Genomic DNA, 27,234 nt, shown 5'->3' with positions numbered 1-27,234 from the left:
GTTTCTGTTTGTAGTTCGGTGCCTAGAAAGCAGGGTCCAAGTGAGCTCCAGGCCAACAGCTTTTGTGCATCCGAAATCCCGTATTCGAGGTAAGGTTTCTGGCTATAAACACATTGAATTCGGTGCGGGGATGTCACTTTTTTTTTTCGTGGATCTCAGCCACCCTCCGGGGACTTGCCTCTGGTTTTCTTCAGAAAAACCAAGTCCTCTGCTATCAGCCCTTCCCTTATGTCGTCTCCCCAGCAGCATCTCTCAGCGGGCTGGCGGCGGCAGAGGAGACGTGGGGTCTGCTCCTCTGCCTTTTAACGGGGTAAGGAGACCCTTCTGGACTCCAGCAGAGCAGGAACAAGCTCAGTGACGGCAGCCTGTGTCTTCAGACAGCCCGAAGCAAGCTCTCCAGACATGCCCAAACTCCTGCATTACAAACTGCTGCGTTTCCCAGGCTGCTAGCTCTGCAGAGCCCTTTGCCTGAGCACAGTTCGTTTGCGCCCCTGCTAATTGTCGGAACAGGAACATCCAGTTAGCGTCCCCACCTGGTAAATGGGATCTTCTTTGCATCTCTGTAGGTGCTCAGGGCCCCAGCTGTTCCCAAAGCAACTGGCAAAGCCTGTGGCCACCTCTGAAGCCTTGCGGAGCAAGCAGGCTCCTCCACCCTAAATTTTGTGACCCATTCAAGTTCCTGTGGCCCATTCCCCAAGTATTTCACACCTAAGGTGTATGATCAGCATTAAAATTGTCGATGAACTCCCCCAGAGCCAGGTTCTGACACCTCGTCGCCCAGACGAGAGCAGGATTTGTGCACGCCTGGTGCAGCCTGCTGAGCACAAAACTTGGTTTTCTCCTGCTGTAGCAGCACATAAGCCATTAAAATGCCTGTGTCTGAAGTGGCCTTGAGCTCACGTTGATTTGAAAGGGGTTAGGACTGGGTGCAGGACTGGCAGGGGAATATGGGCAATGCAGTGAACTTGTATCATGTTTTGGGGCTTAGACCTCTCTGCAGGCAACGCAGCACTTCTCAGGTCAGGTAGACAACAGGCTTGTAGCATAATTCATCAAAAATCTGGTTAGATCCACATTGGAAAAATCTGGTTAGATAAGAGAAGGGAGAGGTCATGCATCCCACTGCTCCATCACCCAGCTTTGTAATGCTCACATGATTAGGGAAAAACACTCGAAATCCAAATTCCACCCTGTAAATGACACTCCATGAACATCTTTTTCTGATCCTGTGACTGTTGTTTTCTAATTGATAATTAATGTTGAAAGGCCACTTTCTTTAAGCGAGGCTGTTGGGGTCGTCCTGGCAGCATCCAAACAAGCTGTGGTCATGCAGTAAAGTAATTAAACGGTTGTATTAATAGGAAAAAAAAAAATCACTTGTGGGCCACATACAGAAATAGCAGAGGCATATTACACCCCTTCCCTGTCCTTCTTGTTTTGCTCTGGCGTGCTGGGGTTGGAAGATAAGAGGTCTTTGTAGAAGAGCTTGTGCAAGTTCCCTCTGCAGCACTTGGGGCAGAAATTTGGAAAATCAAACTTCATTATTCTTTTAAAAATAACCTGTTCTGTCCCTTGGTTTGGCCAGGAAGTGCCCAGAATTACCAGGTGAAAAACAAGGATCAGGAGTGAGAGCATTGGTAGGCTCACTGGGGTGGGATTCACGGTCTGTGGAGATAAGCGAGCGGTATCTCATCCAGTGAGCTTGTCAAAATCTGCTCACGGAGGATGGGTTTGCTTCCAGTTACCAGAAAATACACCAGAGAAGGCCCAGGCCACTTGTGCTCTATATCAGTTTACAGTTGATTTTATAAATGACGGCCAAGAAATGCAAAGATAACAGCTCACATTAATACCGTGCTTAAAAGAGCAGCCCTGAAGGAATGCTTCTCTTAGAGAACCTACCCCAAAAATGCCATCCCTTTATTATCTGACAAGGTCAAAAATAACAAACTGAGCCCAAACTTTACCCATAGCTTAATTATTAGGAGGGGCTTAGCTCGTAACACTTCCCTCTCCATTTTGCCACCACGGTCCCCAACATGACCAAACCCAAGGGCTTGAACACATAAAAAAAACAACCTCCTCCTGCCTCGCACTCCCACTCCTAACTCCCACCCCGTGCATGCATGGTTGCCGCAAGCACTGGTGAACTTCATGTCATGCTGTCTGGCCCCATGACATGTGATAGCATCTCTCTGTGTGGTTCCGTTGTTTGGATAGATTTATTTTTTTTACATCAGTTCACAAGATTCAGGAGCCCACGTGAATAATTGTTGGAGGAAGCGATGACAGGGGAACCAGCTGTGGTCAGGCAGATTTAATTTTCTTTCCCATGCAGAAGCTGTGATCGCCGAAAGCCTGCATCTGAACCTCTACAAAACTCAGCAAACTGCCTTGAAAGAGGTAAAAAAAAATCCTCCTGTTTTGGCTGGTACGTTGAGTTGGGGTGGGGGGAGAGTCTCCCTAAAATAATGTGGTTCCCAAGATTTATGCCAATCTATGGACCTGCCTCCAAGAAGCTGCCCATGTGATGTTTTTCTGGCTAAAATAGCACTTTTCGGGGGTGTGGGCACTTAGGTGTGCTTGTATTTTTGTTTTGTTTTGTTTTATTTTTACATTTTCATTGTGTAGCAGGCCACATGTCAGTGCATCCTTGTCCTTGCATCCCAATGGGTGCAAACCCAAATCTGAGATCCCATCTGTGCTTGCACTGAAAGGTCTTGGAACAGGGTCTCGTTGTGATGATAATTGGTGTCTATTGACCCACTTTGCTGTTCGGATTCAGTGGGGCTTTCAAATAAGCTTACGTAAGGGCAGCTCGGCTCGCCTCTGCCCCTGCCAAAAAACTAATTGCTTTTGTGGGACCGCGTCTGCGCTGGACATCAGTGCATGGCTTCCAGCGAGACTCCTGTGGTCCTCCTCTGCAGCTCAGCGTCTCTAACAACTGCTTTTTCTGCACCAAATTCCTCCAGGTAGGGACTCAAAAATCCTCTTCTGGCTCTGTTTGTAGAGTTTAGCCTAATCTTTGTTTCAGGAGAGTTGGTGGGGTAGAAAACTCCCTTCAAAAATCCTTCCCTGCTCCCACCCGGCTGAATGTTTCTCCCCTTTGCTCCTGCTGGCTTGCTTTTTGACAAGATACCTGTCAAGGGAAACGAAGTGTGCCTAGCATTGCTCCGATGGAAATAAAGAAAGGGTTTCTTTTAATGTACATGATCGTTGTGCTAAAACACAATGTTTTGCCCAGAGAGGGAACAGCAAGTATGATAACAAGACCAGCTTTGCTAATTGGATTATTGCAATTTAAATACATTCCTTCATGTATATGAAGTACTTTGTTTTTCTTTTAATCCTGTCAAACCATCTTTTCTTGATAACTGTAAATGAGGGGAGCACCATGTCCTAATTAAGCTGTTTTTTACAAGTGAAGCTCAGCTTCTCCTGGTCACTGGGAGAGCAGCTGATGAATACAGGAGGCCTGTTTCTGGCATGGTCATGCTGGTGACAGCACCCCAAGGTGCTTTTTGTTCCCCACACAAGGCTGTAGGTGCAGGATGACGGGTTTAAGGGTCGAAATACAGCAAGGAGCAGAGGCTCGGGAATGCAGAGGCGGTGCTGGGGCAGGCTGGCGGAACCTGGTGTGCTGGAGCCGGTCGCTCTGGGTGAGCTGGCACACCAGGGGATGCTCAGTCCCGTGCCAAGCCCCGCGGCTTTCCTGCCTTTTTTTCCCCTGGGGAGGTGTTTAAAGCTCTGTGACGTGGCTGCTTTTGTCACTCAGACTCGCCAGCGTGAGATGGGGAGGAAGCTGGATCTCTCCAAGCTGACCGATGAGGAGGCCAGGCACGTCTGGGAGGTGGTTCGGAGGGACTTCGACCTGCGGAAGAAAGAGGAGGAACGGCTAGAGTGAGTACCCACACCGTGGGGTCTGGCAAATGTCACAGTATTTACTGTGGGAGATTGGCAGTCAGCAATTTAGTGGGTCCTGGGAGCCCATGGGGTCCTATAGAATCTCTGAGAAATAACTGAACCTGTTGTCAGTAGGCTTAAATATGTTGTGTGTGCCACTCTGGGAAAGTTTTAGGGAACCATAGGTTGGAAAAAGAATCGAAAGTCACCAGAACAGCAAATGGATGTATGTTCAAACCCTTACAAACAGGGTGTTTGATAGAGATGATTCCTCCACTGGATCACAAGGGAAGGGTGAGGGGCTGAGAGTCATCCTTTGCTAGGGATTTCCCCTAGGATGCTCGCTCTGGAAGAAATCAGCATCGATTTCAGCGGCAGAAGAAGCAAGTAGGTTTGAAAAATCCCCTTTTCATGAGATGCAGGAGCGCCTGGGAGCCTCGCTGGCTTGCTGGTGCAGTTAACTGGGAGATTTGATGACAGCTGGCGGGAAAACTGGTTTGCCTGCCGGGGGGGATTGCAGAACACAGCATGGCAGTGGGTGTCCTCGGCTCCTGCAGCTCTGCCCCTCCGCGGAGGTGGACGAGGAAGGGAGCATGCCTGTATAAAACAAAATACAGGGAAAAAGGGTTAAAAGTGTCTGTTTCCTTGAGCTGTGTGTCTAGAAGCTGGTTTGTAGGGCTGGCACAGTTTGCAGCATCGTGAGTTTTCTGTTTGGGGCTTTGTTTTTGGTATCCCCATAGAAATTTACTGCTTAACATTAGCACCATGTTGCTAGCAACGCTGCTAGGACGGTGAGCATCTGAATATCAAAAAGTAGATGCCCAATTGGGTCTTTATACCGATTTTACATGTTCCAGAGCCTCGGTTAATGTAAGCTGGAGCTGCCCCAGCATAACAGTGAATGGTGTGCTGGCAGCAAGCTGGTTTTAAAAATCTCCATGGGGAAAAAGAAAAAGAAATAGAGCTGATCCCTAATCCCGGTGCAAGGATCTGGATGGCAGGAGGGGCACGAGTGGCACCTGGCAATGACTTGGCAGAGCTTTTGTCTTATGTTTTGCCTTCGTTTCTCCATGGCAGAGCCCTGGAGGAAAATTTAGTGATGGTGGAGCCAGCCAGGTACAGCAGAAACCCCATGAAGCCTGCTGCTTGCTCAGGGTGTGTGGCCCAGGCTGATTTCTGCTCTGGAAAAGGCAGCTTCCAACCCTGCCTAGGTGGAAAACAAGCCTTGTAGGACCTTCCCTACAAGTCAAACAGCGTCTCGCAACCGTAGCCCCAAAGGCAAACATATTTGGGCTGGTGCAGAGAACAAACAGAGAGCTTTCAGGCAGAGCCTTTGGCCCCTGCTCTGAGCAGGGGGGTGGAAATGTGTGTTTTGGCTGGCCCTGGCTATTGCTGAGGGTCCTTCCTGCATGGGGACCAGCCCTGATAGCCAGCTCTGGTGGCAGAGAGGACATGCTCCCCAAATTGTTCACATTAGCTGGGCTTTCACGGGAGCATCACGAGCATCTCCACCAGCTGCGGCCAGAACCTCACTGCACAGGCATCCTGTCTTTGATATAAATCTGTGCTGAATTTAGCACCGAGGGACTGGATCAACACCTCTCTTAATTCTCCTTAATCTAAGATTGTAACCTGCTCTGAATCCAGAGCCTGCCGCTTTGCTCGACTCAGCTTATTTAACCCCTGATTTGTCATTAATTAGATTTGCCCTGCAGCTGTTTTCCACAAGCTGTGGGGCTCAGGGTGCTCCCTGGAAAATCATTTCCTGAAATTATCGAGGGTTATGGAGTTTGCCACGTGAGAGGTGGCAGAGCTCGGTGAGATTACATTATATTACTGCCCACCACCTAATGCAGGGAGCTGAAGTGCAAGATCGACCAGGAAAGCAGCAAGAGGGCATTCCTGACAAATCAGTCCCACCTCAACGAAACCCACTGCGTCCACTGCCTGCAGCCCTTCAAATTCCTGCTGAACAGCAAGAGGCAGTGCCTGGACTGCCACTTCTACACCTGCAAGAGCTGCAGCCGTTACAACAAGAAGGAGCGGGGCTGGGTCTGCGACCCCTGCCGCCTCTCCAGGTACGGGGAAAAAATCTGTCTGGGGTCACTTGGGTGACGAGGGAATTGGGGTGCTGCAGTTCTCCCAGCCCCGTGGCGATGGGAGGCTGGCTCATCACCCTCTCTCCCCTCTTGGAGCAGGATTGTGAAGATCGGGTCCCTGGAGTGGTACTACGAGCACGTGCGGTCCCGATTCAAGAGGTTTGGAAGCGCCAAGGTGCTGCAGTCCCTCTATGGCAGGCTGCAGCCAGGGCAGCGGGACAACTCGGCATTTCTAGGTGAGGGCGAGCGCTGGGGTGATACCACTGAAACCTACGGGTAGGAAGCCTGAGCTCTGTCTCCAGCAAAGATTAATTCTCTCACCTTGCCTTGCATTCCTTGGGCAAGGAATTTGCTTATCAGATGTGCTGGCTGCCCGCAAACAGCCCCCGGGCTTGCTCCATGGGAGATGTGATAGGTTTTTAGCTCTATGTCAGCGGCGAGATGAAGCCATGTCTGTCTGGTGTGCACGGCCAGCAGGCACAGAACCCGCCACGGCCACACCAGGCCCTCGGGATTTTTAGGCAAAACACCTTCCTGCTGGGAGTCTGCTGAGGGCGGGGAGTAAAATGTGTCCTCGCAGGAGAGGGGAAGTGATGGCTGTGGGTATACAGCAGCGTGTGTGTCAGCAGGTGGCAGTGATTTTCAGGCTTTTAACCTGTCTCCGGCATCCTCTGCTCCGGCTGTGACTTCTGCCTGCCTGGCAAAAGCAGCCACAGCAACCTCCAGGTCTGAAAAGCAGAGGGTGGATAGAGCCAGCACTCATTTTTCCCAGTGATCTAACGATTTTTACAGGCAGTCTGATGGAGCTCTGGCACAGACAAAGCTGTATCAAAATTAGCGAACTGCCTGTCACAATTTCTGTGCTCTTCTGAGCTCCATGGACCTTCAGGATTTCTGAGACTGGTCTGACAGCGTATAAACACGTGGTGAAAGCTGCTGTTAATGTGCTGTTATTTACTGGATAGCTGCTAGCTGCCATACAAACAGCTGCTGCACTGCTTTGTCCATTTCCTTGAAAAGCCAATGTGGATTTTATTCCCACCATGAGAAGCACCGGAAAAGTCTGCACAAATACCATGAATATGAGCTGATTCAGGCAGTCCAATCGTTTTTCTGTCCAGACCATTCGTGGCAGAGATATCACGAAGAGCATGGAGGATAGAGGCAGCAAACACGAAATTAAAGGGCTGAGAAAAAATTTACACAGTGGGAGAATTCATCAGACCACAAAGCAAGGACAATCCTAGGGAAAACCAACCCTGGTTTGAGGATGACAATGCTTTAGACTTCTTTAAATTGAGATTCTGCCTTCTTTTTCACAAATGTAGGTGATTTTTTTTGTCTTTGCTTCGTTAACAAGGCTTGACCCTTGAGGAAGCAAGAACATCCTCGCAGGATGTTGCTTGCAGAAGTATAGCACGGTGCAAGGAGGATGAATTGTTTGCTTCCCCTCCTGCTGCATTCCCAGCCTATGATGTGTTTCATTAGGACTGGGGAAGTGGTGGCAATGAGCTTTTTGATTTTTTTTTTTACAAGTTCTGTCTCCGAGTACGTGTTTTGTTCCTTCTAAAGTCTTTTCATGACTGTGCCTTGTGATGGTTAAGGCTGAGAACTCTGGTGAACTGCAGCTCTGAGTCTTGTTCTGTGCAAATGACCTGGAGAAAATGTATTTATTTTTCCCCAATTTTTCTTCTCATTTAGGTCTTCACGACAGAGTTTACAGCCTGCCAGACATAAACAGTAAGTTGAAAAGAGAATTGCAGCGTGCAGCTTGCAGTTCAGGAGAGGTTGCTGCTGTCTCCTCCTTTTCCCAGCCTCTGGCTGTGCGCTGCAGAGCTGCTGGGAGTGCCTGGGACAAGGAGGACGTCTCCCCACTGCTTGGCTCCTGCCCTGCAGTGCACCTGGGGCTCCCAAGGGTGGGTTCTGACACAACAGAGATTTTCGGTTACAGCCAGACTTGAAGCTTGCCAGCACTCATCACGATCTCAGTGCGTCTACGTTGTATGCTTAAAGCTGGCTGTATTTGTGGCGAACGCACTGAATTTGTGGGTTTAGGTTGTGTTCATTAGGAGGAAAGGGTTGGTCAACTTTGCCTTTTGATAGGATGAGAGAAATTCCAGTCCCTTCCCATCCTGTGTCCTCTCCCCTTTTACTTGTGCAATGTCTGTGCTCTGGCATAGCGTGCCAAAACCAAATTAACTGAGAGAGGTGTTTCTGGCATGGACTTCTTCATCCCAGAGGAGAAGCAAGGTATGATGTGGTAGGGACTCGCCTGCCCCAGGTGTAGGGTGCTGAGCTGCCCCTGCACAGCATGCCACTCTCCTCCCTCCAGGTGAATGCCAGCTCCGTGCCAGCAGCATTGGGGATGACAGCAATGATGAAGACGATGCCCTTCGTGGGGCCGAAGCAGAGTGTTACAGCAGGGTAAGCCTTTCCTTCTGCCACTCCTTCTGCCTCGCTCTGTGCCCTTGACTGCTGCTGACCCGCCGGGGGTGGTGGTGGCTTTCTGTTCCTGCTAGAAAGTGTATCTGTCCTTGCAGTACGCATGAAATCTTTCTTTGAAATGCTGTTAATGTTACATACCTCCTGTTACACACACACTGTTCCAGCCTATGGTTATGTGCTGCACTTCACACCCTCAGTACTTCACTTTTCATCTACCCTTCTGAAGTCTTAGGGGCTTGTCCAAGCCACTCCTGCCCCAAGGCACCCAAAGACCTTGCCGACATGGGGAGATCTCACCCACAGCATCCCTGGCTGAAGGCAGGGAGGTGCTGCAGGACCCGAGAGCAGCTCCTGGACTTCGTTGAGCGGTCAAATTGCTCAGCTTGCCCACTGAGCACTTATAAACTGGGAGAGAGTCTCTCTCTGCCTGTTGATGGCCACAGTCCTGATCCAGAGCTGTGAAAATCAGGAGCCTGCTTTTCCTTGACTCCAGTATAAGCGCGTGCTGTCCTGTACACCCGGCTCCTTGCAAACAGGACAATCCCGAGACCCAAATGTTCTCCAGAAAAAGCATGAGCCTCACCTTGGCCTGTGCACAGATTCAGGCAGACTGAGGAGACGAGGATCGTTTTCTTCAGGACCAGCTGTGGTTCATGCTGAGTTCTCCTTTCTCACACTTTCCATGCTAAGATGCGCAAGACAAAGCGCCTGCTGTCTGTCCATCCCTTTGATTTCGAACTGGACTCGGAGTACTCCTCCCAGTCTCGCCGCCAGTCTGCGCAGCTTTCTCCAGCACCAATCAGCCCTGATGGCTTCCAGGTACTGGGGGGGTGGTGGGGTTGCTCTTCTGCCTCTCCTCCTCCTCACCACCTCTGCCACCTCCTCGGCCAGCTTTGCAGCTGCTTGGTGGTTCTGAGAGGCAGCGGTGCCGATTCTCCCTAGAGCCTTGCTGTATCCTCTCCCATCCCAAGTCCTTTGCCAAGTTAGGACAGCTGAGTGGAGTGGGATGGTCAGTCAGATGGGATACCAAGAGACTTTCTGCATCTCTCCCTTCAGATCCCTTGGCTGATCTCTGCAGGCAGCTGTTTCCTTGTGTTGTTCTAGGGCTATGGGACACTAATTTCCAGCTAGCTTTTGGAAACAGAACATTCAGTAGTCAAGGGACAGAAAAAAAAAAAAAAAAAAAACGAAAAAAAAAACAGCCTGCTCTCCCATCATACCTTCTAGTCTGGGGCGGTTTTTCCCACGTGGTGGCACTGGGGATGTAGCGTTTGAGTGTCAGCCGCACAAGAAGGGCATAGAAAGGAGCCCGGTGCACCCCGGAGGCAGCCGTGTTATCAGGGCCCCACGCCTGCTGTGCTAGCTCCCGGGCGCCTGACCCTGGGCTGTGATAAATTAAACTCTGCTCCTAGCTAGAACTAAGATGTTCTGAGACACATAACAAAGGCTTTAAAACAGACAAACAAAAAGGCAATCCACACAATTCCACATAAATTGATACGAGTTTGGGGAAAGGAAGTAGATTCATTCTTTCGTTATCTAAACCTGCCCTTGTGCTGCAGGATTTAACATCTAGGGAGGGCTGACCTCTGCCAAGATGATCTGAATCCAATTTATCATTTGCAGACTATTTGTGGAGCAGAAGCTCGTTATTATTTTAGTAAGCAAAAGGGCACAGTGTTTTAAAAAAGTGGATCTTGGGGACCAAGGTTTTTCCTGCCTAGCTTCAGGGACTCTATACCTATTTCTCATAAAAATTAACAGTGCCCCCTGGCAGTGATCCTAAGTATTGCTCAGTGTTGAGCAGCAAGGTTAAGAGGCCTTTAAGCTGGACTATTAAAAACTGGCATTATAAAAGATCAGCCCATGCATGTATTGGAGGACAAATCCAGGAATTGCTAGGAAAGGGAGAGGAGCCCCCACTGGCAGCAGCCCAACAGCAATCCTTGCCTCTCAGTCCTTCCCAGGTTTCCCCAGCTCGGCTGAAGATGCCCCCCAAGAGCACAGGATGGAGGAAGCAGGTCTGGCAGCGGTCTTCCACCACATCTTGCAAGAACAGGAACAGCACCCAAGCCCTCCAGAGCAGCTCTTCAGCACAGAGGTTCATCTCACCATCAATTCACGGAGAAGGAGCCTGGAAAGAAATACAAAACCTGGTAGGTGTGTGGGGCTGGACTCCTCCTCTCTCCTTCTGGGGAAAGGTGGCTGCAAGAGCAGTTGGACCAAAATGCAAATGGCTTTTTGAACAACGTCAAAGTGACTAAAAGGCTTGAGTGTCAAGACAAAATGTCCATCTGCAAAACTGATTATTTTTTTTTTTTTTATTCACTAAAGAATCAGCTGAAGTTATTTGGCTGTAATGGGCTGGTCTTGTCCCCAACAAAATCCTGGTCACTGGCTGCACAGGCAGGCTGTGGGGTCTGTGGTTTATAAATACCCTAGCAAATGAGGGCACAGAATTTGCTTTTTATTACCACTGTCTCCTGCTGTGACAGCAGAGTCAGGAGGACTGAACGCCATCATTTGCATAGGCAGCTGTGGAACATATCATTCTGGGTCTCAAACTGCCTGGCTATATTTTCCAGTGTTTGACTTCCAGAGCACTGGGAAACACTGGATAAACCTTAATCTGTACCATTTAAATCCCCACTCTGAGCCCCTCTGGGCTGTTAAATCAGCAGGGCCCTCAGGCTTGTTAATTCCCTTTTCTGCAATTGTTCTTGTCTCATTTGAAATCCTCCTTTAAAAGGTGTTGGGTCTGCTCTTTTAAATGCTTCCTCCTAGGCTGGTACCCCTGAGATAAATAACTTACCAGCACTTGAATGAAGGAAAGGCTGTGTCCAAACCTGGACTGCCACAAAATCAAAAAGGTACTGTCAGTTTTTGGTTTAGGGCACAGCTGTTTGAGGCATGAGCGGGCAAGGATGATGCTCCTTGTTCGCAGCTCCATCTCAGCAGCTCTACTTGCAACACCAACAAAGGACAGAAAAAGTAACCTGGAGAAAGGACTGGTTATTTGTTTGTCTTAGGGATGGGACTGATGTCCAGGAGTTCGTATAAATCTCTGGGATCTTTGTACTGAAGCCTTCTCTCTCCAAAAGGCAGCCCCTGGGGCGAGCAGCCCCGGTCCCCGTACTCTGCAGACATGGACACCTCTGATGAGGACGTGAATGGAGCCCAGAAGGTCCCTGCCTACCTGCCCCACCACATGAAACGCCGGAGCAGAGCCTCTTCCCAGGAGAACATCAGCCACTCAGGAAACCAGGTATTGAGCAGGCTCCAGAGCCCCTTGTGAGACCACGGCTGTGGCCAAGCCTCTGTTGCCACAAACCACGCTTGTTATCTGCCAGGTGTGGCTCAGAGGCGAAGCAGACCCACAAATAACCACAAAACACAATAAATTTGCACAAAACCATTGCCCCCTTCTACAGAGGTGCAGTTTGGCACCGACGCCTGCCAGGTGCGGGCCCAAAAGGGATTGTAGCTCCCTGCATGCTCCGGATCCTTCGCTCTTCAGGATCCAGGGGAGCAAGGAGTGTGGCCATTACACTTTGCCAAGCAGGGTGGTGGGATGGGGGATGACCTAGGAGCTGGCTTGTCCTCTTGTCACAGCCGGGTGGCACCAGCGAGATGAAGGCCCAGGGCCCCGCTCTGCCCCCTGTGCTGTGGGGACCTGCGAAGTTGTCCATGACACGCAGAGCACGCCTGGGGCCTGGAGCTGCATTTAGGGCTCATCCTTCCCTCATGGCAAGGGAGAAGAGTGGTATCTCTGCCCCGTTAGGTTTACACAGGAGCACTCTGGACCTTTCCCAAGGCCTCCTTCCAGCCTTTCCTCTTCTGCAGCCATGGCTGGGAGAAAGCCAAGTGCTGGCGTTTCCCTTTGTACATGCTATTGTTGCAGTAACAAGCTTGCCTTCAGTGCTGTCAATTCTCCAGTCTGTCCCCGTTAAACTGTGACCTACCTATAGTTTTGCATGTCCCCTTTCTTCAATTAAATGTGCCGGGGCTTTATGATCAGGCCGAGGCTTGGAGATGTAATCAGCCTTGAGATCCTTTTCTTTCACGGTGTGGAGTGTTCCAGCCCCGGCAGGACTGGGTCAGGCCAACCTGCCACGTCTCTCCCCTGAATGAGAATAGGAGAACAGTCTAGAGAAGGGTGTCGAAAGGGCTGTGAGCTTGTGTTTTAATTGTAAATAAGGACCTGCAGTCCTTGACGCCACCTTTGAGAAAGGTCGGTGGTGAGAATGGTAAAGCCTCCCTCAGCCCTCTTCAGCAGCAAAATGCACGTTGGTGCTTGACTACACAGATATACGGGGAAGAAATTTGCTTGTTTCTGCTTACAGGGGTGATTCTGCCATCCTGGACTCTGCTTTTGGCAATGGGTAGGGGGTCTGTAACTGCAGCCATCCCTTATCACCATGCTTCGTGTACCTAAGCAGGGAGAAACCTTTCCTTTCCTTTTCTTTCTCTCAGCATATGTTCAAATTAGTGAATGTGCTCCGTTTTTCAGTCCCCAGTAAATGGAAAAACCTTGGACTGGGTGTCCTTAATGAGACCACGGTACGTTAGGCATGAAATGTGCACAGTGCTTTGCAGTGGGGAAATGGGGCCAAATTCCTACCAGTGCTTCAGATAACTTCCTTCATCGCCTCTGCAAGCCCTTGCTTAAGCGTGGTCCGGTGTGCTCTGTGTTTTGCTCCATCACACCAGTATGAAGGCTGCTGTGGCACCTCATCACCCTAATGGTTATGAGACATCTTCTAATTCCCAATTCAGCCCCATTTGTTCTTATGCCAACACCGTTCATTAGCTTAAATAGCTCTTCATCCTTCCTGCCCTTTATGCTGCTGATGCATTTACAGCTAGCAACCGCGTCCCGCAGAGCCTTCCCCTGTCCCAGCAGGAAGAAACCAGGCTCCATGCTGGCCCATTAACTTCGGAACAACACACGTGTTGCTGTCACCGTTGGCCCAGGAGAGGCCAGGTACAAGCCCAAAGAAGAGAGAACATCTTTCAAAACTCGGAGCTAGTTTGCAATTCCACAGCAGGCAGGGAGGAAAATGCAGGTTTCAGTGCTAGATGGCTCCCAACTGGTGGTTCAAGACTGTGCCCTGTAGGGTCCAGAAGCATCTTTATGAACACGAGTTAATCCTGTATCGCATCCCATAGCCTGTTGCTTCAAAGGCAATGTTTTCCTGACAGACACCTTGTTGTCTTTTGAAGGCTTCGAGAGATGGAGAGCACATCTCTTTGTCCTGTGTCACTTCCACCCCACAGATGAAAACCCTCTTCGCTACAACTGCTTTGGGTGCAAGTTCATCAAAATGCATTTGATCTGAAGGTCTCTTTTGCTTTAACTCTGGCAGGAGCATGCTTTTGAGTCCCTAACAGAAGAAACTTAAATTTTCTGGTAACAAAACCAGAGACTGGTCACTAGCCCTACGACTCCAGGAGCTGCAGGTGTTGAAATAAAATCCAAAACAAAAAACAACTCTTAAATCTGATGAGACTTGAAAAGAAGCCCTGAGCTGGGAAAAACTCATTCACACACAAAAACATTCGGCTTCAGCAGAGGCCCAGGTCTTGGTCCTGAACAGGACCAAACCACAAGGAAAAACAACTTTTACTGTTTGGGTCTCTCCCCAAAAGCCATTCTGATGCATTTAAAGGGATCTTAACTCTGGATTTCCAAAGCTCTGATGTCAGTCTTAGGCTGCTTTTCCTCTGATTCCTACAATCTGACTCCTTCATCTTTACCTAAAGCTTCTTTTAGGTGTCTTGGGTCTCTCCCAGATGTCTCCTGGTTAGCTGAGAGGCTGGAGGCAACACTTCTGCTAAAATAACCTGTCTTCACTCTCTGGAAAAAATGCCATTTGCCCTAGCTGGTGTCTTGCTTATGGGCTGTGATTTATTTTGGTTTGTTCATTTAAGCTTTTTAACAGAGACCGGTGTTCGGCAGCCTTTGTCATGCAGGGTGGGGGTGCACCTTGTGTTGCACAGTGAGCACCAGGCATAGGAACCAGCCTGGCTTGTGAGGAAGTGTGAAAAAAAGCTCTTCAGCTCCTGTTCTTGTCAACAGCAAGCCCTGCATTATGCTCTGACCTCCCCGAACTGCCGCGGTATGGATAGCGCAGGTAGCACTAGGTGCTCAGTTCACGTTGGTCTCCTCTTCTGAGCTTTATGGTCCATCGCAGACCTCTCATTGTCACCGGAGTGGCACAAGAGTCAGGCCCAACAGTACCAAGAAACCACTTACAGCTGGACTGGATTGCTTCCTGCCTGGAGGCTTAATGCTGCTTGAGGATGCATTCAATCCAGGATGGTAATTACCGTGCTCTGCTCTCCCCAGTGTCAGGTTTTTATATTCATCTTCACTTAAGCAGATGCAATCTCTCCAAGCTGTTGTGAGGATCTAATTAATCAAACACCAGCAAGCACAAAAACTCAGTGACAGGATGGAAATGTTATAAAAACAAAGCAAAGCCCTCGCATCCCTTTGTTGCTGCATTTACTCATTGCATTTACTGCTCGCTCCCTTTTGAATGGGAGGCAGCCACTCAGAGCACGAGTAATGTGGAAGGTGGTGTTTTATCTATGTAAAACGGGCAATATTTTTCATCATTTGTATTTTATTTGTTTTGATCAAAGGAGGAAGACTTGTTTTGGAAGAAAGCAAAACTTCTATTTCTAAAGGAAGAAGAAAAAAAAAGTTTCCTTTTATGTTTGCAGTGATTTAACCACAAAAATTTGTCATGGCTCTTGAGCGTAGAAAGCAATTTCTCTTTGATTTCCAGAATTTTGTCTGTCTGACTCCTTTCCTGGTCACTTTTTCATCTGGAAGAGGAAGGAAGGGAGAAAAGAGGGGCAAGAATCTTGATAAATTAAAGCATTGAGAAGTGAGAAAATTTCAAAGCATTTTGGGGAAAACTTTCAGTTTTACATTTTCTATCTGGAATTTTTTCATGGGAAATTCCTTCTTCCCTTCCTCTTCCTCTCCCAGTGCTGTATTCAGCAGGGGATGGTGGGGTAGTAGCTGCATGAAAAATGTCATAGCAGGGAGTGAAAACTGATGTTGAGTTGAATTTGGGGCAGTACAAAAATGATGGGAAGAGAGTTGGCTGTGTCACATCCTGATGCCTCTGGACATCAAGGGACACTCTGGGGTCGGTGGTGAGCATTTATTATAGTTTATTATATTTATTTTAGTGGCTTATGGGGTAAACCCTTCTGCAACCCTCCTTTCCTGCTGTGACTTCTTTGGGGAGCCCGTGGTGGTGGTGCCTTGCTCTTTTTGTTCTGCTGGTTGCATGTGCCTTGGGCTGTGTTCCCACCGTCCTAGCAGTGGTGGCGGCTCTGTCCTCTACTCCTTTTCTCTCTTCTTTCCTCTAGATTCATGAGCTCAACAAACGCATGTCTGCAATTGAACACGTGCTGAACCGCTTGGAGGAAAAAATCCTGGTGCACTCTGCCGAGGTAACAGGGCAGAGCTGGGGAGAAAATGTGGATGGTGCCTGTCCCTTCCCCTCCTATCAGCTGGTCCCCATGCAAGCTCCTGCCTTCCCCACCCTTTCTGCACAAGGAAAACAACTGGGTTTTGCTTTGGTTCTCTATTAAATACTAATTTCAAGAATATTTAGAGTAAGAGAGCAGAGGCAAGAAGGATTTCTGTATCTCCTCTGGGCTGCCCTTGTCTTACTATGCCATCAGTCTCAGAAGAAAGCAGCTAAATTAAGTTAAAGTTGGGCAGCAATGTAGAATCTGCGACAACATAGGCCACTTCACATTGATTGGGGGTTTCTAACTTTAGACTGTGTGCTTCTTCATGTGAACCCATTAGGATGAGGTGCTCTGGCCACGAATGGCTCAGTAGTGATAATTACAGAGAAGTCCCCCAGGCATCTAAAAAACAACACAATTTCTTATTCTCTCTCAAATTCTTAACGGGGACAGACATTCAGTGTTTCTGTCGGTAAATCCGACCAGCAGAGTAGGAGGTGTGCATGTTTGCAGGTGTCACCAGGCTGGCAGAGCTGCAGCCATCAGCAAAACCTCCAAAGCATGGGTTTGGTCGCCTAACCAGAACACCTAGAATGGTCTGAGGTCTAGAAAAAATTATATATGGGATTCTTTAAATGCCAAGTGGTTTAACCCCAGGAAAGAAAAGATAGGGGTGAGGGGAAGAAAAGTGTCCAAGCAGGTAGAAAGGTGCTTCAGGGAGAAGTAAAGCTTTGTTTCCGTGTCTGTGGCAGATCAGGGTAGAGGTAATGGGTGTAAGCTGCCGCAGGACAGCTTCGGGTTAACTATTAAGGGAAGCTTTCTAGCAGAAAGGATAGCAGGGCCCTGGAATAGGTTGCCTGGGAGAAAGGTTGCCTGCTGCAGATGCCATTATTCGAGGCTGTTAAGAACAGCTTAGACAAAAGCCATCAGGTATGATGCAGGTAATTGTATTCCCGTCTTCACTCGAGGGACAGTGAGTTCAGTAACTTCCAGAGATCCCTTCTAACTGCTGCGAGTTTAATGGGTTTCTTCTTCGGGTAAAATGAATCGTGTGTAATAACAGGGCTGCATGGAAATACGCCCTCTACCCTATGGGAAAACGTGCTGCCTGTTTTCTCATTGCAAACCGGAGCACCTAGGGGCTCTGATGCAGTACAGCCAGGCTCCCTAGGGGGATGGTGGTTCGCCAGGCTCCCTAGGGAGATGGTGGTTCACACAGCTGCTTCTCTTAACCTGGTGGATCTTTGGGTTGTTGTGAAATGCTCCCCATGGGCCCCACATGGTATTTATTCTGAGGAGGGCAGCCTAAACTTGCTGTTCTGCTCCCCACCGCCTGTGCCCTGTGAAGGAGGTGGTGGGCAGGCCTGGGGGATGTAGACACAAGGCACTCCTGATCCTCTTTGGTGCTGGATGCCCGGCTGGTCTTGGTGAGAGTGTCTGGAGCCAGACGCACACCCTTGTCCCCACGGTAGACCCGTGTACTTACACAGGTCCCTTCTGTCCCTTCCCTGCTGTCCTTTCAGTCTCCAGCCCCAGAGCCCCAGCTCGATCCCAACACTGAGGAGGAGGAGCTCAAGAGGAAGCTGCAGGAGCTAGCCAGCAACATCAGTGACAAAGAAGTTTCCTCGGAAGAAGAGGAGCATGAAGAGAAGACAGGAGTGAAGAAACCAGAGATGAGTTCCTCCAGCGATCGAAAGGTGATCTGTGCCCTCCTACCTGTGCTGTTCTGGGCTCCACATTTGGTTCCTTCCTCCCTTGCACCATTACAAGGTGCCTCTTGTTTCATCCCACACCTCCCAAATCAAAATTTTGGGTCCCAGTTCCACTCTACTGGGTCAGTGTCACCTGCACTTAGAGCACTGTGCTGCCTCCCATCGCCTCCTGCTGCCAGCAACAGGAGGAGAGACCATTTGGTGCCTCTTAAATTGAAGCCCAGATTCTCTGGATCTGCCCTAAATTCTGCTACTTTTTGCCGGAAAGGCAGCCCTGAAGCAGGGAGGATACCGGCACACTCATCTCAGTGGGGTCAGGTGCGCAACACAGAAGTCACCCAGCTCAGCTCTGAAGCAGAGACCCAGCTGAGTTACAACAGCCAAGTAAAAGCAAACCTGCCAAGGGAAACGAAAATTCAGCTTTTTTGCATCACGGTAACACTTAGAGCAAAAAACATGAAATACCTTTGTGGGACATTGGGTTCGAAATGACTGCAGTGACGTGTAGATGGAGCAGTTTGGGTTAGAAGCTGTGGCAGCGTAGATTTCTTTTTAACAGCAACCTTCCTTACACTTTCCTTTTGTTTGTTAGAGGTATTTATGACGGTGTCTCTTGTTAGAAAACAACGTGATGATGTGAAAGAAACTTGATCTGCAGTTATCAGACCAGAACTCAGAGTACATTTATCAGTGGTGGGCACGAGTCTTAATTAGCATCAGCACCCTCTCAGTTGAGAGCCAGGTTTAGATTTTGCTTAATTCTGATTTTTTTTTTGTGCAAGTCTCCTGTGTAGTTGGGAAGAAGTGTTCTAATGGGGGAAGGCTGCGGTAAAAGCAGGCATTCCTAGGGGAAAACATGAAGCTCAGTGCTGCACAGTGAAGGCACCGTAAAATGATAAAAGTGCCAGCAGGACGGAGCGGGCTGGTTCTCCGCAGAGCGGCTTGCCTGGAAATACATGCGGCTGTAAACAAAACTGTTTGTCTTTGTCTCCAGCGCACACATCACCCCAATCTCCTTGGTTTCTAGGGAATTATCAGCCGAGAGAGAGATGATGAGTTTCTTTGGTCTATTTTTACACGTGCTTTCTGACTGATCAAGCGACGGGGCTAATGCAGGCAGCGCTTACAAGCGTTACTGCTGTCAGCGCTCCTTGGGGTGGGAAGAGAGGACACGAGCCCCAAGTTCTGGCCATGTGGCAATGCAATACTTTTCTTTTTTTGTTATTGACATCCATGCTCAGGCCTGTAAAGCTATGTTAGATCTCACACTTTTCCAGTGCAGCATCAGAACCAGCCATCCTGGGAGGAAAAAGGGTAAGAGAATGTCATGGGTTTTCCCAGAGGAGTAAAGCTGTAAGTCAGAGCTGTTGTCCTCCCCTCCTGTAACACCTTCAGGTGGCCAGATGCTTTGGCAGTCCGACAGCTCCATGGCACTGCTTCCAGGCAAGGAAAGGTCCCTTAGGAACCTTTCTGAAGCCTTCCTACGCCGCGGGGAGCCGGCCCGGCAGCAGCTCTGTGCTAATGGCAGCTCCCCACCCGCGTTTCGAGGTGATTCCCTTTGTCACACTATCCCCAAAGAAGCATGAGCTGAGATCAAAGCTCTGTTTTAGCCACGCTTCCATCTCTGCTGGAGAGCCCTTCAGGAACAATGCAAGCCCTTTAATTATCTCATCTCCATCTTTCTCCAGCTCCTGAAGGCCTGATACCCCTTTTACCCCCTCTCACGCTGTTTCGCACACTGTCAGCACACGTTAAAATAATGATAACTTTTTTTTTTTTTTCACCCCTTTCTTCTTCCTCCTCCTCTCCCTCCGCTTTGGCTGTGCTGGGCATTCGCAGAGGTCGTCGGCTCAGGCTTTGAGCGAAATCACGGCCGAAGTCCTGAGAGCCATAAACGCCACGGAGAAAGCAGTCTGTGAGTCGGTGCATGGAGAGAGCCAGTGCAATGGGCCCTGTGCCCCCCTCAGAGGGCAGCGTCCCAGTCTGGAAGAGGGGAAAGAGGTGGCCGAAGCGTACCGTGAGTTGGAAGAAAATGTAAGGTTCCCGAGAGTTTTCTGGGAGCAGGGTGGGAATGCAGAGAGCCTCCCAGATTTCTTGTTTAGCCGGCACACTAAGGGATCAGAGAGGTTGCCTTTGTGTTCCCCATATGTGTATGAAGATCCCGTGATCCTCCCATGAAAAATGGGGAGGAGCTGCCAAGGAGAAAGGTGGAAGCAGCGTGAGGGACCCATGCTCTCGGCCCGTGAGAAAAATGGAGAAAAAAAATAGAACTGGAGGAGCTGGATGTGCATTAGCAGTATCAAAGTTTGGGGATTGTTCAGCAAAATGGTGGCCAAAACCCACTTGGTCATCTTATGTCAATGCGTGTGGACAAATTAATGTCTCCTAAATTGCGTTGCTTGGACTCGCATCCTTGCAGTAGCCAAGGAGGAGGTAAGTGGCAGTAAAAGCCATGGTTTTATTAGGGGAGATAGTTGTGCTCCTCTCACCCTCTTATCTAAACAGCAAAGTCAACATGTTGCTTCCCGTAGCGGCCGCGCATCCCTGTTCCACACCCCGTAGCTCACCTTGGTGCCGTGCTGTGCTCCACATGCGTGTGTTTCCCTGCCTGGGCCTGGCATCATTTCTGCATACCTGGAGCAGTTCCTGTGCAAAGCTGCTCAAAACCAAACCCCCAAATCCTGACCTTGCTCCCAAGCAACCCAGCCACACAAACACCCTTAAAAAAGAAGGACCAGATTTGGAGAATCAATTTATCTCCTTCCCAGCTTGCTCCCGTGGGACGTGGCAGCCCATGCCTGGTCGCAGGTGCCTGCCTCCCCTCTGGGCGCATGGCATGAGGATGCTGATGCTACTCGAGGGGGTCACGGAGTTTTGCTCCTTCTTGTATCCACCTCAAGCTTTTGCTGCATCACCCGGTTGGTAATTGCTCTCAAAAAGCCTCGGGAAGGGAGGAAATGAGATGAAAAGCCCTGCCGGAACTGAGTGGTGCTGTCAGTGCTGCAAGGCAGGAAGGCAGTCATAAAACAGCGGCAGGAACTGTTGTGTCTGGGGCTCAAGAGGAGGAAGGTTAACTTGCAACGTTGTGGATTGTTTTTTTCTTGCGTTTCAGGTGTACCTGACTGCTGGGAAGACGTACCAGCTTGAGACGACCCTCGTGGAGCTTGAGGAAGGGGCTCAGCACAGCGGCACGACCGACTCGGAGCTGTCAGAGCTGGAGGACAAAGTGGCCTCGGCAGCCACTCGGGTGCAGCAGGCAGAGAGCGAGGTGAGGGCAGCCCCGAGAGCTGGTGGCAGCAAATGGAGCTGGCTGGGAGTCTTCCAGGCCCTGCCCGTGGGGGTTTTGTTTATTTTTTTTTTCTCTCTTTAAAGATATCGGACATCGAGTCTCGAATTGCGGCTCTGTCTGCGGCAGGGCTGACCGTGAAGTCGGTGGAAAAGGCAAGGAAGAAGAGCGGGCAGGTGAGTGCTGGGCAGGATCGTCCCAGTCCTGAGGGGTCTGTGCTCGTTCCTTCATCGCCACCTTCCCTAGGCACATATTCCTTACACACATATGAAGGGAGGATGGTGTATTTCGGGACTCCTCTGTGCTCTCATGCCCTTCCCAGGGGTGGGAAGGGGGAAAGCTCCACGGGATCACTGTGTCACTGCTGAAGCACTCGCTCTCTTGCCTCTGAGTCTGTGCACAGTGCGGGACTCCACTCCTGCATTTCCATACTGATTTTTATAATCGTGGGTCATCAGGGTTCCTGACGTGGCACTGTGCTGCCTTTTTTGCTCACCTTAGATCAGTTTAGGCTAAACAGAAGAAGTGAACATGCAGACAAGGCAGGGTGAGGCTGTCCAAAGAGCCAGGCACATGCTGTACTCTATCTCCCACGTCTGCCCAGCCCCTCGGTGCAGATTTTCTCTCTGTGCCAAGCCTAGAGCTTTCAATATATGGGCAGAAAGCGGTGCCATGGCTGCAGCCCATCGTTCTGACAGCTATCCCTCCTCTGGGCACCCCAAGAGCCCTGTGCTGCTTCTCTGTGCTCAGGCATTCACCTCCCCTCTCGAGGGGGCTTACTTTAAAGTAGTGGAAAGGCAGCCTCTGGGGTACCTCGGTCCCCCCATCCCCTTCCCCACCACTGACATCTCCCCCTCTCTTGCAGGAGATGTCTGGACCACAGTTCCTCAGGAGGAAATTCAACAGCCCCCTCGAAATTAGCGGTAAGAGCGGTGGCCTCAGGGGTGCTTGGACACCCATCCACCAAATTGCTCCATTTGTGGCACCCCGGTGGCCGTGCCACCAAAGTTCTCCAGTGACCTGGAACCTGTCCCAGCAGCTGGGGTGGCAGGGGACAGTTTCATCCTGACTGCTATCAGCAAGGGCCGCTAGGAAATGGCTTTTCTATTTCTCTCTTACCTCGCCTCATGAGCTCACAGGCAGAAAGAATGGTTCTTCTTCCAGATAATGCCAAATAGAAGATGAATGGAGGAAAAAGGGGAAAAGATCATTTAATGCAGAGAAGGAATCTCACTTGCCCACAAGTGCAGGCAATTTAAAGTTCGGTTCCGTAGGCTGAGGCTGGGAGGGGGCAAGGTCCCCTCTGCCCATGCTGAGGAACAGCCAGCTGCCCTCCTGGTGGAGAAGGGCAGGCAGATAAGGGCAGTGCAGGGGACACGTCAGCCCCATGAGGAGATAGAGGGATGCTCGACCAGGCTGGACCAGGCTCGACCAGGCGAGCATAATCCCCTCTGCCTGGGCTGGGCAATGGGACGGCTCTATCTCCCAGCAGGTCAAAGACTCGTAAAGGAGACCCACAAAGGCAGAAACTGGTGGCAGAGGAAGGCAGATGATGACCAGATGCCCTTCCTGGTGTCCCAAATGATTACAAAGCCCTACTCCCAGCCTCACCTCTTCTTTTATCACAGGTCCTGATGACTCCTTCGACCGCAACTCCGCGTACCGCGGCTCGCTGACGCAGAGGAACCCCAACGGGAAGAGCAGGAGAGCGGAGCGGCTCTTTGCGGTACGTGGTCGGCCACACAGCCCCCCTCAAACCCGCAGGGATGGACGGGGAGCACACTGGCCTCAGCCCTTGGGGCAGGGGACGAGCTGAGGCCGTGCTGTCATTGCCTTGCAGAAGCCCGTGATGACCCACCTGCCCTGAGGAGAGGGGCACCGTCCCGCCGACAGTACGAGACCTCAGCACAGAGCCTCGCCGCCTTCCCTCAGCGCTTGCCCTTCCTTCTCCCGCTGCCATCTGCCCCTGGAAGCCCAGCCGGGGGGAAGTCAGGACCCCAGCGAGGACCCCAAAAGAAGCAAGGTGTCGGGGTGCAGGAGCGTGGCTGGGTCTTCGTGTGGGGGCACACATCCGTGGGGCTGTGGCTTTGGGCAGGACGCTGCCTTCCTCCTCCTCCTCCTCCTCCCTACCTGCCGGGAGGTTCGGTGCCACTCTCCCCGCGAGGTCACATCAGCAGCAAGCAGAGCACAGGGGCTCCTCATGAGTCTCCCCACTCTGCCCGAAGTTTGCTGATGTCCCTCGGGGGCTGCGATGGCCCCGGGCTCCTGCCAGCAGCACTGGTGACACCCACCCACCCCAAAATCCAGACTGCTTGTTTGCCTCCAGCTGCTGCTTTCTCTGGCTGGAGGCTTCAGAGGAGATTTTTGCTAAAAGCGTTGGCTCAGTACCTGCCGGTCAATGCCCTTTACCTTCACCATGACTTCCCAAGCACGTAACACATAGGCTTGGCTTCAGCAGCCGTAGAGACTCCTAGCAGTCCAGAAACCAGTCCTGCAGTCACCCCAGGGCAGTCTTGTAAGTCTGGAGCCTGGAAACTTTCCCACTCCAGGTGGAACAAAACCAGTTTCCTTTTTTTCAAACAAAAATCCTCGTGGCCTGAAGTTCAAAAGATTGAGCCAAGCCAAGGGCTGTAGGTGGCCCAAGGAGACTTGGGATGGTATTGACTGCTTGTTCAGGCTGTAGTTAACCTGTTACTTGCTGGTTTCCTGCCCTGTCTGCCCGTGTAGAGGTTATATATACGTACACTAAATCATACAATAAAGCCAATTTTGTGTTCAGAACCTGTGATTGCTCGCTGCCCCATAGTGGGATGGGGGAAAGAATGGGGATGGTAAAGTGGGAACTTGTGGGTTGAGGTAATACGGGCAGCAAAAGGGACAAAAAGTGTCCCTGTGTCCTGGCTGCGTCCCCTCCCAGCCCCCTGTGCATCCCCAGCCCATCGCTGTGGGGGCAGCACGAGGAGCAGAGCAGGCCCTGGCTCTGTGCAAGCGCTGCTCTGCAGCAAGTGAACCAGCCGGGTGCTGTCAGCACGGTTTCCATCACAAATCCAAAACACAGCACCATATTAGCCACTATGAGAAAATTAACTCCAGCCCAGCCCAAAGCAGGACACAGGTATATGCACCCCTCGTTTAAAAAGCAGACAGGAGGCGAAGCAGTGGCACCAAAGCAGAACCGGGGGAGATGGTGGTGAGCAGGGTGGAAATTTGACTTGTCAGGTCAGAAGCTGTCTTCTCCAGAGCTGTGGTTGGGATGAGTACTGGTCGGTGGCCCAGCTTTCCTTGGCAGATGGGGTTTTGTCTCCCCTCTCCACCCCTTTCCCCACTGCTCCGTGGTGTGGTGCCGCTCGTGTGACTGTCCCCAGAACCGGCTGGCCAGCACCTTTGCCATCCCATCAGCACGGAGACATCCCCGTTTGGGGGCATTCCTTGAAATCCTGGCAGTCCCATTTTTTCCCCGGGGAGCGGATGCGTGTTTGACGCCCAACCAGCCCCCTGTGTGGGCAGGAGGGGGATGAGCTCTCGCTGAGCACAGCACGAACAGCAGCACAAAGATTAAATAGATTTAACCCATTTCAAACAGTTTTAGTGCCGGCGATGAGCCTGCTCGTTTTGTTGTCTGATTTCCCAAAAGCAGCATGTGGGAGGGGAGTACTGGCAGCAGGACCCCGGCGCTTGGGGCCCTCAGAGCCTCCCCCCCCTGAACAAGGACAGGGTGACGGAGGGGAAAACGTCCTCCCGTGCAGAATAACGTCACGTCGAGGACGCGGGGATTAACATATTCCCCAGCTATCTGCCTCGGCCAGCTGAAGATAAAATTATGGCCCCTTATGAGTCACGAAAATCCCTTTCCTGATTTGATGAGCGCCGAGCGCAGGGGGCGGCGGGGAGGGGAGAGGAGATGCCCCGGCTCTGTCCCCGCCGGGGCTCGCCTCTGACATCAGCACAAAACCGGGCATAAAAGCGGTGTCCCGGGGGACTCCGGCTCAGAGGCTGAGCGGGACGGCACCAGGCACCTCGCCTCGCACCGCGGTAAGTACTGGGGGCCGGGACCACTGGGGGAAGCCAGGGGAAGCGAGCCCGGATTGTCTCTCTGCCTCACCACGCTTTTGTCTGCCGGATGACGGCTCCAAGGCGCTGCTCTATCCCCAGGGATTTATTTCAGTGGGGTTTTCAAGGATGGGGCCCATAAAAGTCAGCGCTGGAGCTGGCAGCCAGGTGCTTCCCCACGCCGAGCCCTCCCCTGGCGCAGAGGGCTTTCTGCAAACTTCTCCTCCGCAGGTGTCCCTGGGAACAAAGCTGCCGTGCTTTGCTCCACCGCCCTCAACCCGGCAGGTGTCTGCAGAAATAAAACCCATCGCCCAGCCCGTGCTGCCCCGCGGGGTGTTTGTGCTCGGGCACTGACCTCGCTGCCTGGGTGCTGCCCCCACAATGTGCCCCACGATGCCCCCAGCAAACCCCACGTGCCCACAGCCATGCGATGCCGTTCTCACCTCCGTCCCTCTCTTTTCTCCAAATCTCCCTGGGACAGGGATGAGCACCATGCTCTGTGCCCTTTGCTTCCCTTTATTGTCCCAACTGGGCTGGATTTCCCCATGGCCACCAGAGGAGGGGACGCGCTCTCTCCATCACCACCTGGAGCAAACCCCGTGGTTTTATCTCTGTCCCACCACCATCCCTTTGCTCCCGCAGCCACCTCGGGGATCGCCGTCACCGTGTCCTCGGGCTGAGCCGTCGTGGGGGGAAAATCCTCCGGGGATGAAGCTGGGGGCCGCCTGCCTCGTGTGCCTGCTGCTCGCCTGCCTGGCCCTGCCCACCGCCGCCACCCGCATCCGCTCCATGGAAATCAGGAGTAAGGAGAGCAGCAGTAAGGGACTCCCCCGAGACACCCCCCCCGCCCCGCACCCCCAGCCCCTCGCTGTGAATCTGGGGGGGACGGAGGGAGGGGGCCGACGTGCAGGTTGGTTTGGCCTTTCGGCCAGCCTTTAGCACCTCTCTGCCCACTTTGTCACCCCCCCCTCCCCCCCCCCCAGGGGTTTAGTCCCTCCCTTGGGGGGGTGCAGTGCCCCATTACCCCCCCCCCCCCCAAAAATCACCCTGATGCCTCCTCGCCTCTCCTTGCCTTGCAGACCCGGACATCGACCCCTCATGGTACACCGGCCGCGGGATCAGGCCGGTGGGGAGATTTGGGCGACGGCGAGCCTTGGGAGAAGGCACCCAGCTGGGGGGGGGCGGCTTGCGGCCAGCCTGCGCCCCTCTGCGCCCCCAGCCCCCCCGGGGGGAGCGCAGCGCCTGAGCTGAAGATGGGGGACCCCAATAAAAGCCCTTCTCCTCTCCTCCTGCCTCTCTGCTCCGAAACCGAGGGTGTGGGGAAGGGGCCTTTCGGGGGGGGGGGGGGGGGGATGGAGCACAGGATCCGAGCCCAAATGTTGCTGATATCACCTAAAATTAAGCCCTGGAGGCCCCCCACCCTGCTTTCCCAGGTGAATCCTCTGGGGTCCCCCCACCAAGCCCCATTTTGTGGCATGGGGAGAACACGTGGGGTCCCATCCCTCACCCTCTGCCCCCCCTCCCCAGCATCCTCTCACAAGGTGGACAGCCCAAGCCCACTTTTACCCACTTTTTACCCAATTTGGGGGTGAGGGTGACAGGGGTCTCTGCGAGCAGCCTTAGGGCAGCATGGGGAGGGGATGAGCACCCCCAGCCCCATCCGCTGGGAGTGGGGCTGCTTGGGGAGGGAAGGGTTAATCTCGGGAGGGAGGGGGCAGGGGGTGAGTGGCAATCAGCCACTAACTAATTAGCTGCCTAATTAACGGAGGGCATTTAGGGAGGAGGCAGCCTTGGGTTTTTGCTGGGGGAGCCCCCATCCCTTGAAGTGGTTCAGTGCTGGGGAGGCAGTGCAGGTGGGTGTTCCCATGGGGGGCTCTGGGGGCCTGGTAAGGCTGGGCAAGGGGTGCTGCAGCTCTGTCCCCTCCACGGGAGCACCCCCAGGGGTGTTCGCTGCCTTGTGGCTGAGCATTTCCCAGGGTCTGAGTGTCACTGTGCACCCCAAAAACCAGTTTAGGCATTGCCTCAGGAGCAGGGGGCCCCTCACTGAGCACTTTGGGGGGGGGGGGGGGTTTGGAGGTGAGAGCATCCTGCCCCCCCCCCCCCCCCCCCCCCAAAAAAAAAAAAAAAAGCACAGCAATTTGGGCAGCTGCTGCCAGGCTCTGATCCCTGCCACCTCCAGACCTTTGTGGTCCCCACCTGCATGTGGAGATGGGGGTCAGGGAAAAGGAAGCGGTGAGGGCGA

At 51.9% G+C, this 27,234-nt stretch overlaps 2 protein-coding genes across 2 annotated transcripts; both read left to right on the top strand.

Annotated features, from left to right (window-relative positions):
- Positions 1-23,676, top strand: MLPH (melanophilin). The gene is made up of 18 exons (XM_035566122.2): positions 1-89; positions 2,339-2,403; positions 3,776-3,900; positions 5,760-5,981; positions 6,102-6,238; positions 7,704-7,742; positions 8,335-8,426; positions 9,138-9,266; positions 10,405-10,603; positions 11,549-11,712; positions 15,837-15,920; positions 17,468-17,641; positions 19,496-19,690; positions 20,769-20,924; positions 21,029-21,118; positions 21,808-21,865; positions 22,571-22,668; positions 22,783-23,676. Exons 3-18 carry the CDS (start codon positions 3,791-3,793, stop codon positions 22,807-22,809), a joined length of 1,974 nt encoding a protein of 657 aa, XP_035422015.1. The 5' UTR covers positions 1-89; positions 2,339-2,403; positions 3,776-3,790; the 3' UTR covers positions 22,810-23,676.
- Positions 23,677-24,881: 1,205 nt separating this feature from the next.
- PRLH (prolactin releasing hormone) lies at positions 24,882-26,264 on the top strand. Its single transcript, XM_035566110.2, has 3 exons — positions 24,882-24,974; positions 25,635-25,794; positions 26,072-26,264. Exons 2-3 carry the CDS (start codon positions 25,701-25,703, stop codon positions 26,236-26,238), a joined length of 261 nt encoding a protein of 86 aa, XP_035422003.1. The 5' UTR covers positions 24,882-24,974; positions 25,635-25,700; the 3' UTR covers positions 26,239-26,264.
- Positions 26,265-27,234: the final 970 nt, after the last annotated feature.

This window comes from Cygnus atratus, chromosome 6 (assembly GCF_013377495.2).
Source record: "Cygnus atratus isolate AKBS03 ecotype Queensland, Australia chromosome 6, CAtr_DNAZoo_HiC_assembly, whole genome shotgun sequence".
Classification (NCBI taxonomy): Eukaryota; Metazoa; Chordata; class Aves; order Anseriformes; family Anatidae; genus Cygnus; species Cygnus atratus.
This window is presented reverse-complemented; position numbering and strand designations above follow the sequence as displayed.

Coding starts and splice junctions, on each gene's coding strand:
- MLPH (XM_035566122.2), top strand. CDS start 3,791: ATGGGGAGGAAGCTGGATCTCTCCAAGCTGACCGATGAGGAGGCCAGG. Junction 7,743..8,334: donor CAGCCTGCCAGACATAAACA/GTAAGTTGAAAA, acceptor TCCTCCCTCCAG/GTGAATGCCAGCTCCGTGCC. Junction 10,604..11,548: donor GGAAAGAAATACAAAACCTG/GTAGGTGTGTGG, acceptor TCTCTCCAAAAG/GCAGCCCCTGGGGCGAGCAG.
- PRLH (XM_035566110.2), top strand. CDS start 25,701: ATGAAGCTGGGGGCCGCCTGCCTCGTGTGCCTGCTGCTCGCCTGCCTG. Junction 25,795..26,071: donor CCGCTCCATGGAAATCAGGA/GTAAGGAGAGCA, acceptor CTTGCCTTGCAG/ACCCGGACATCGACCCCTCA.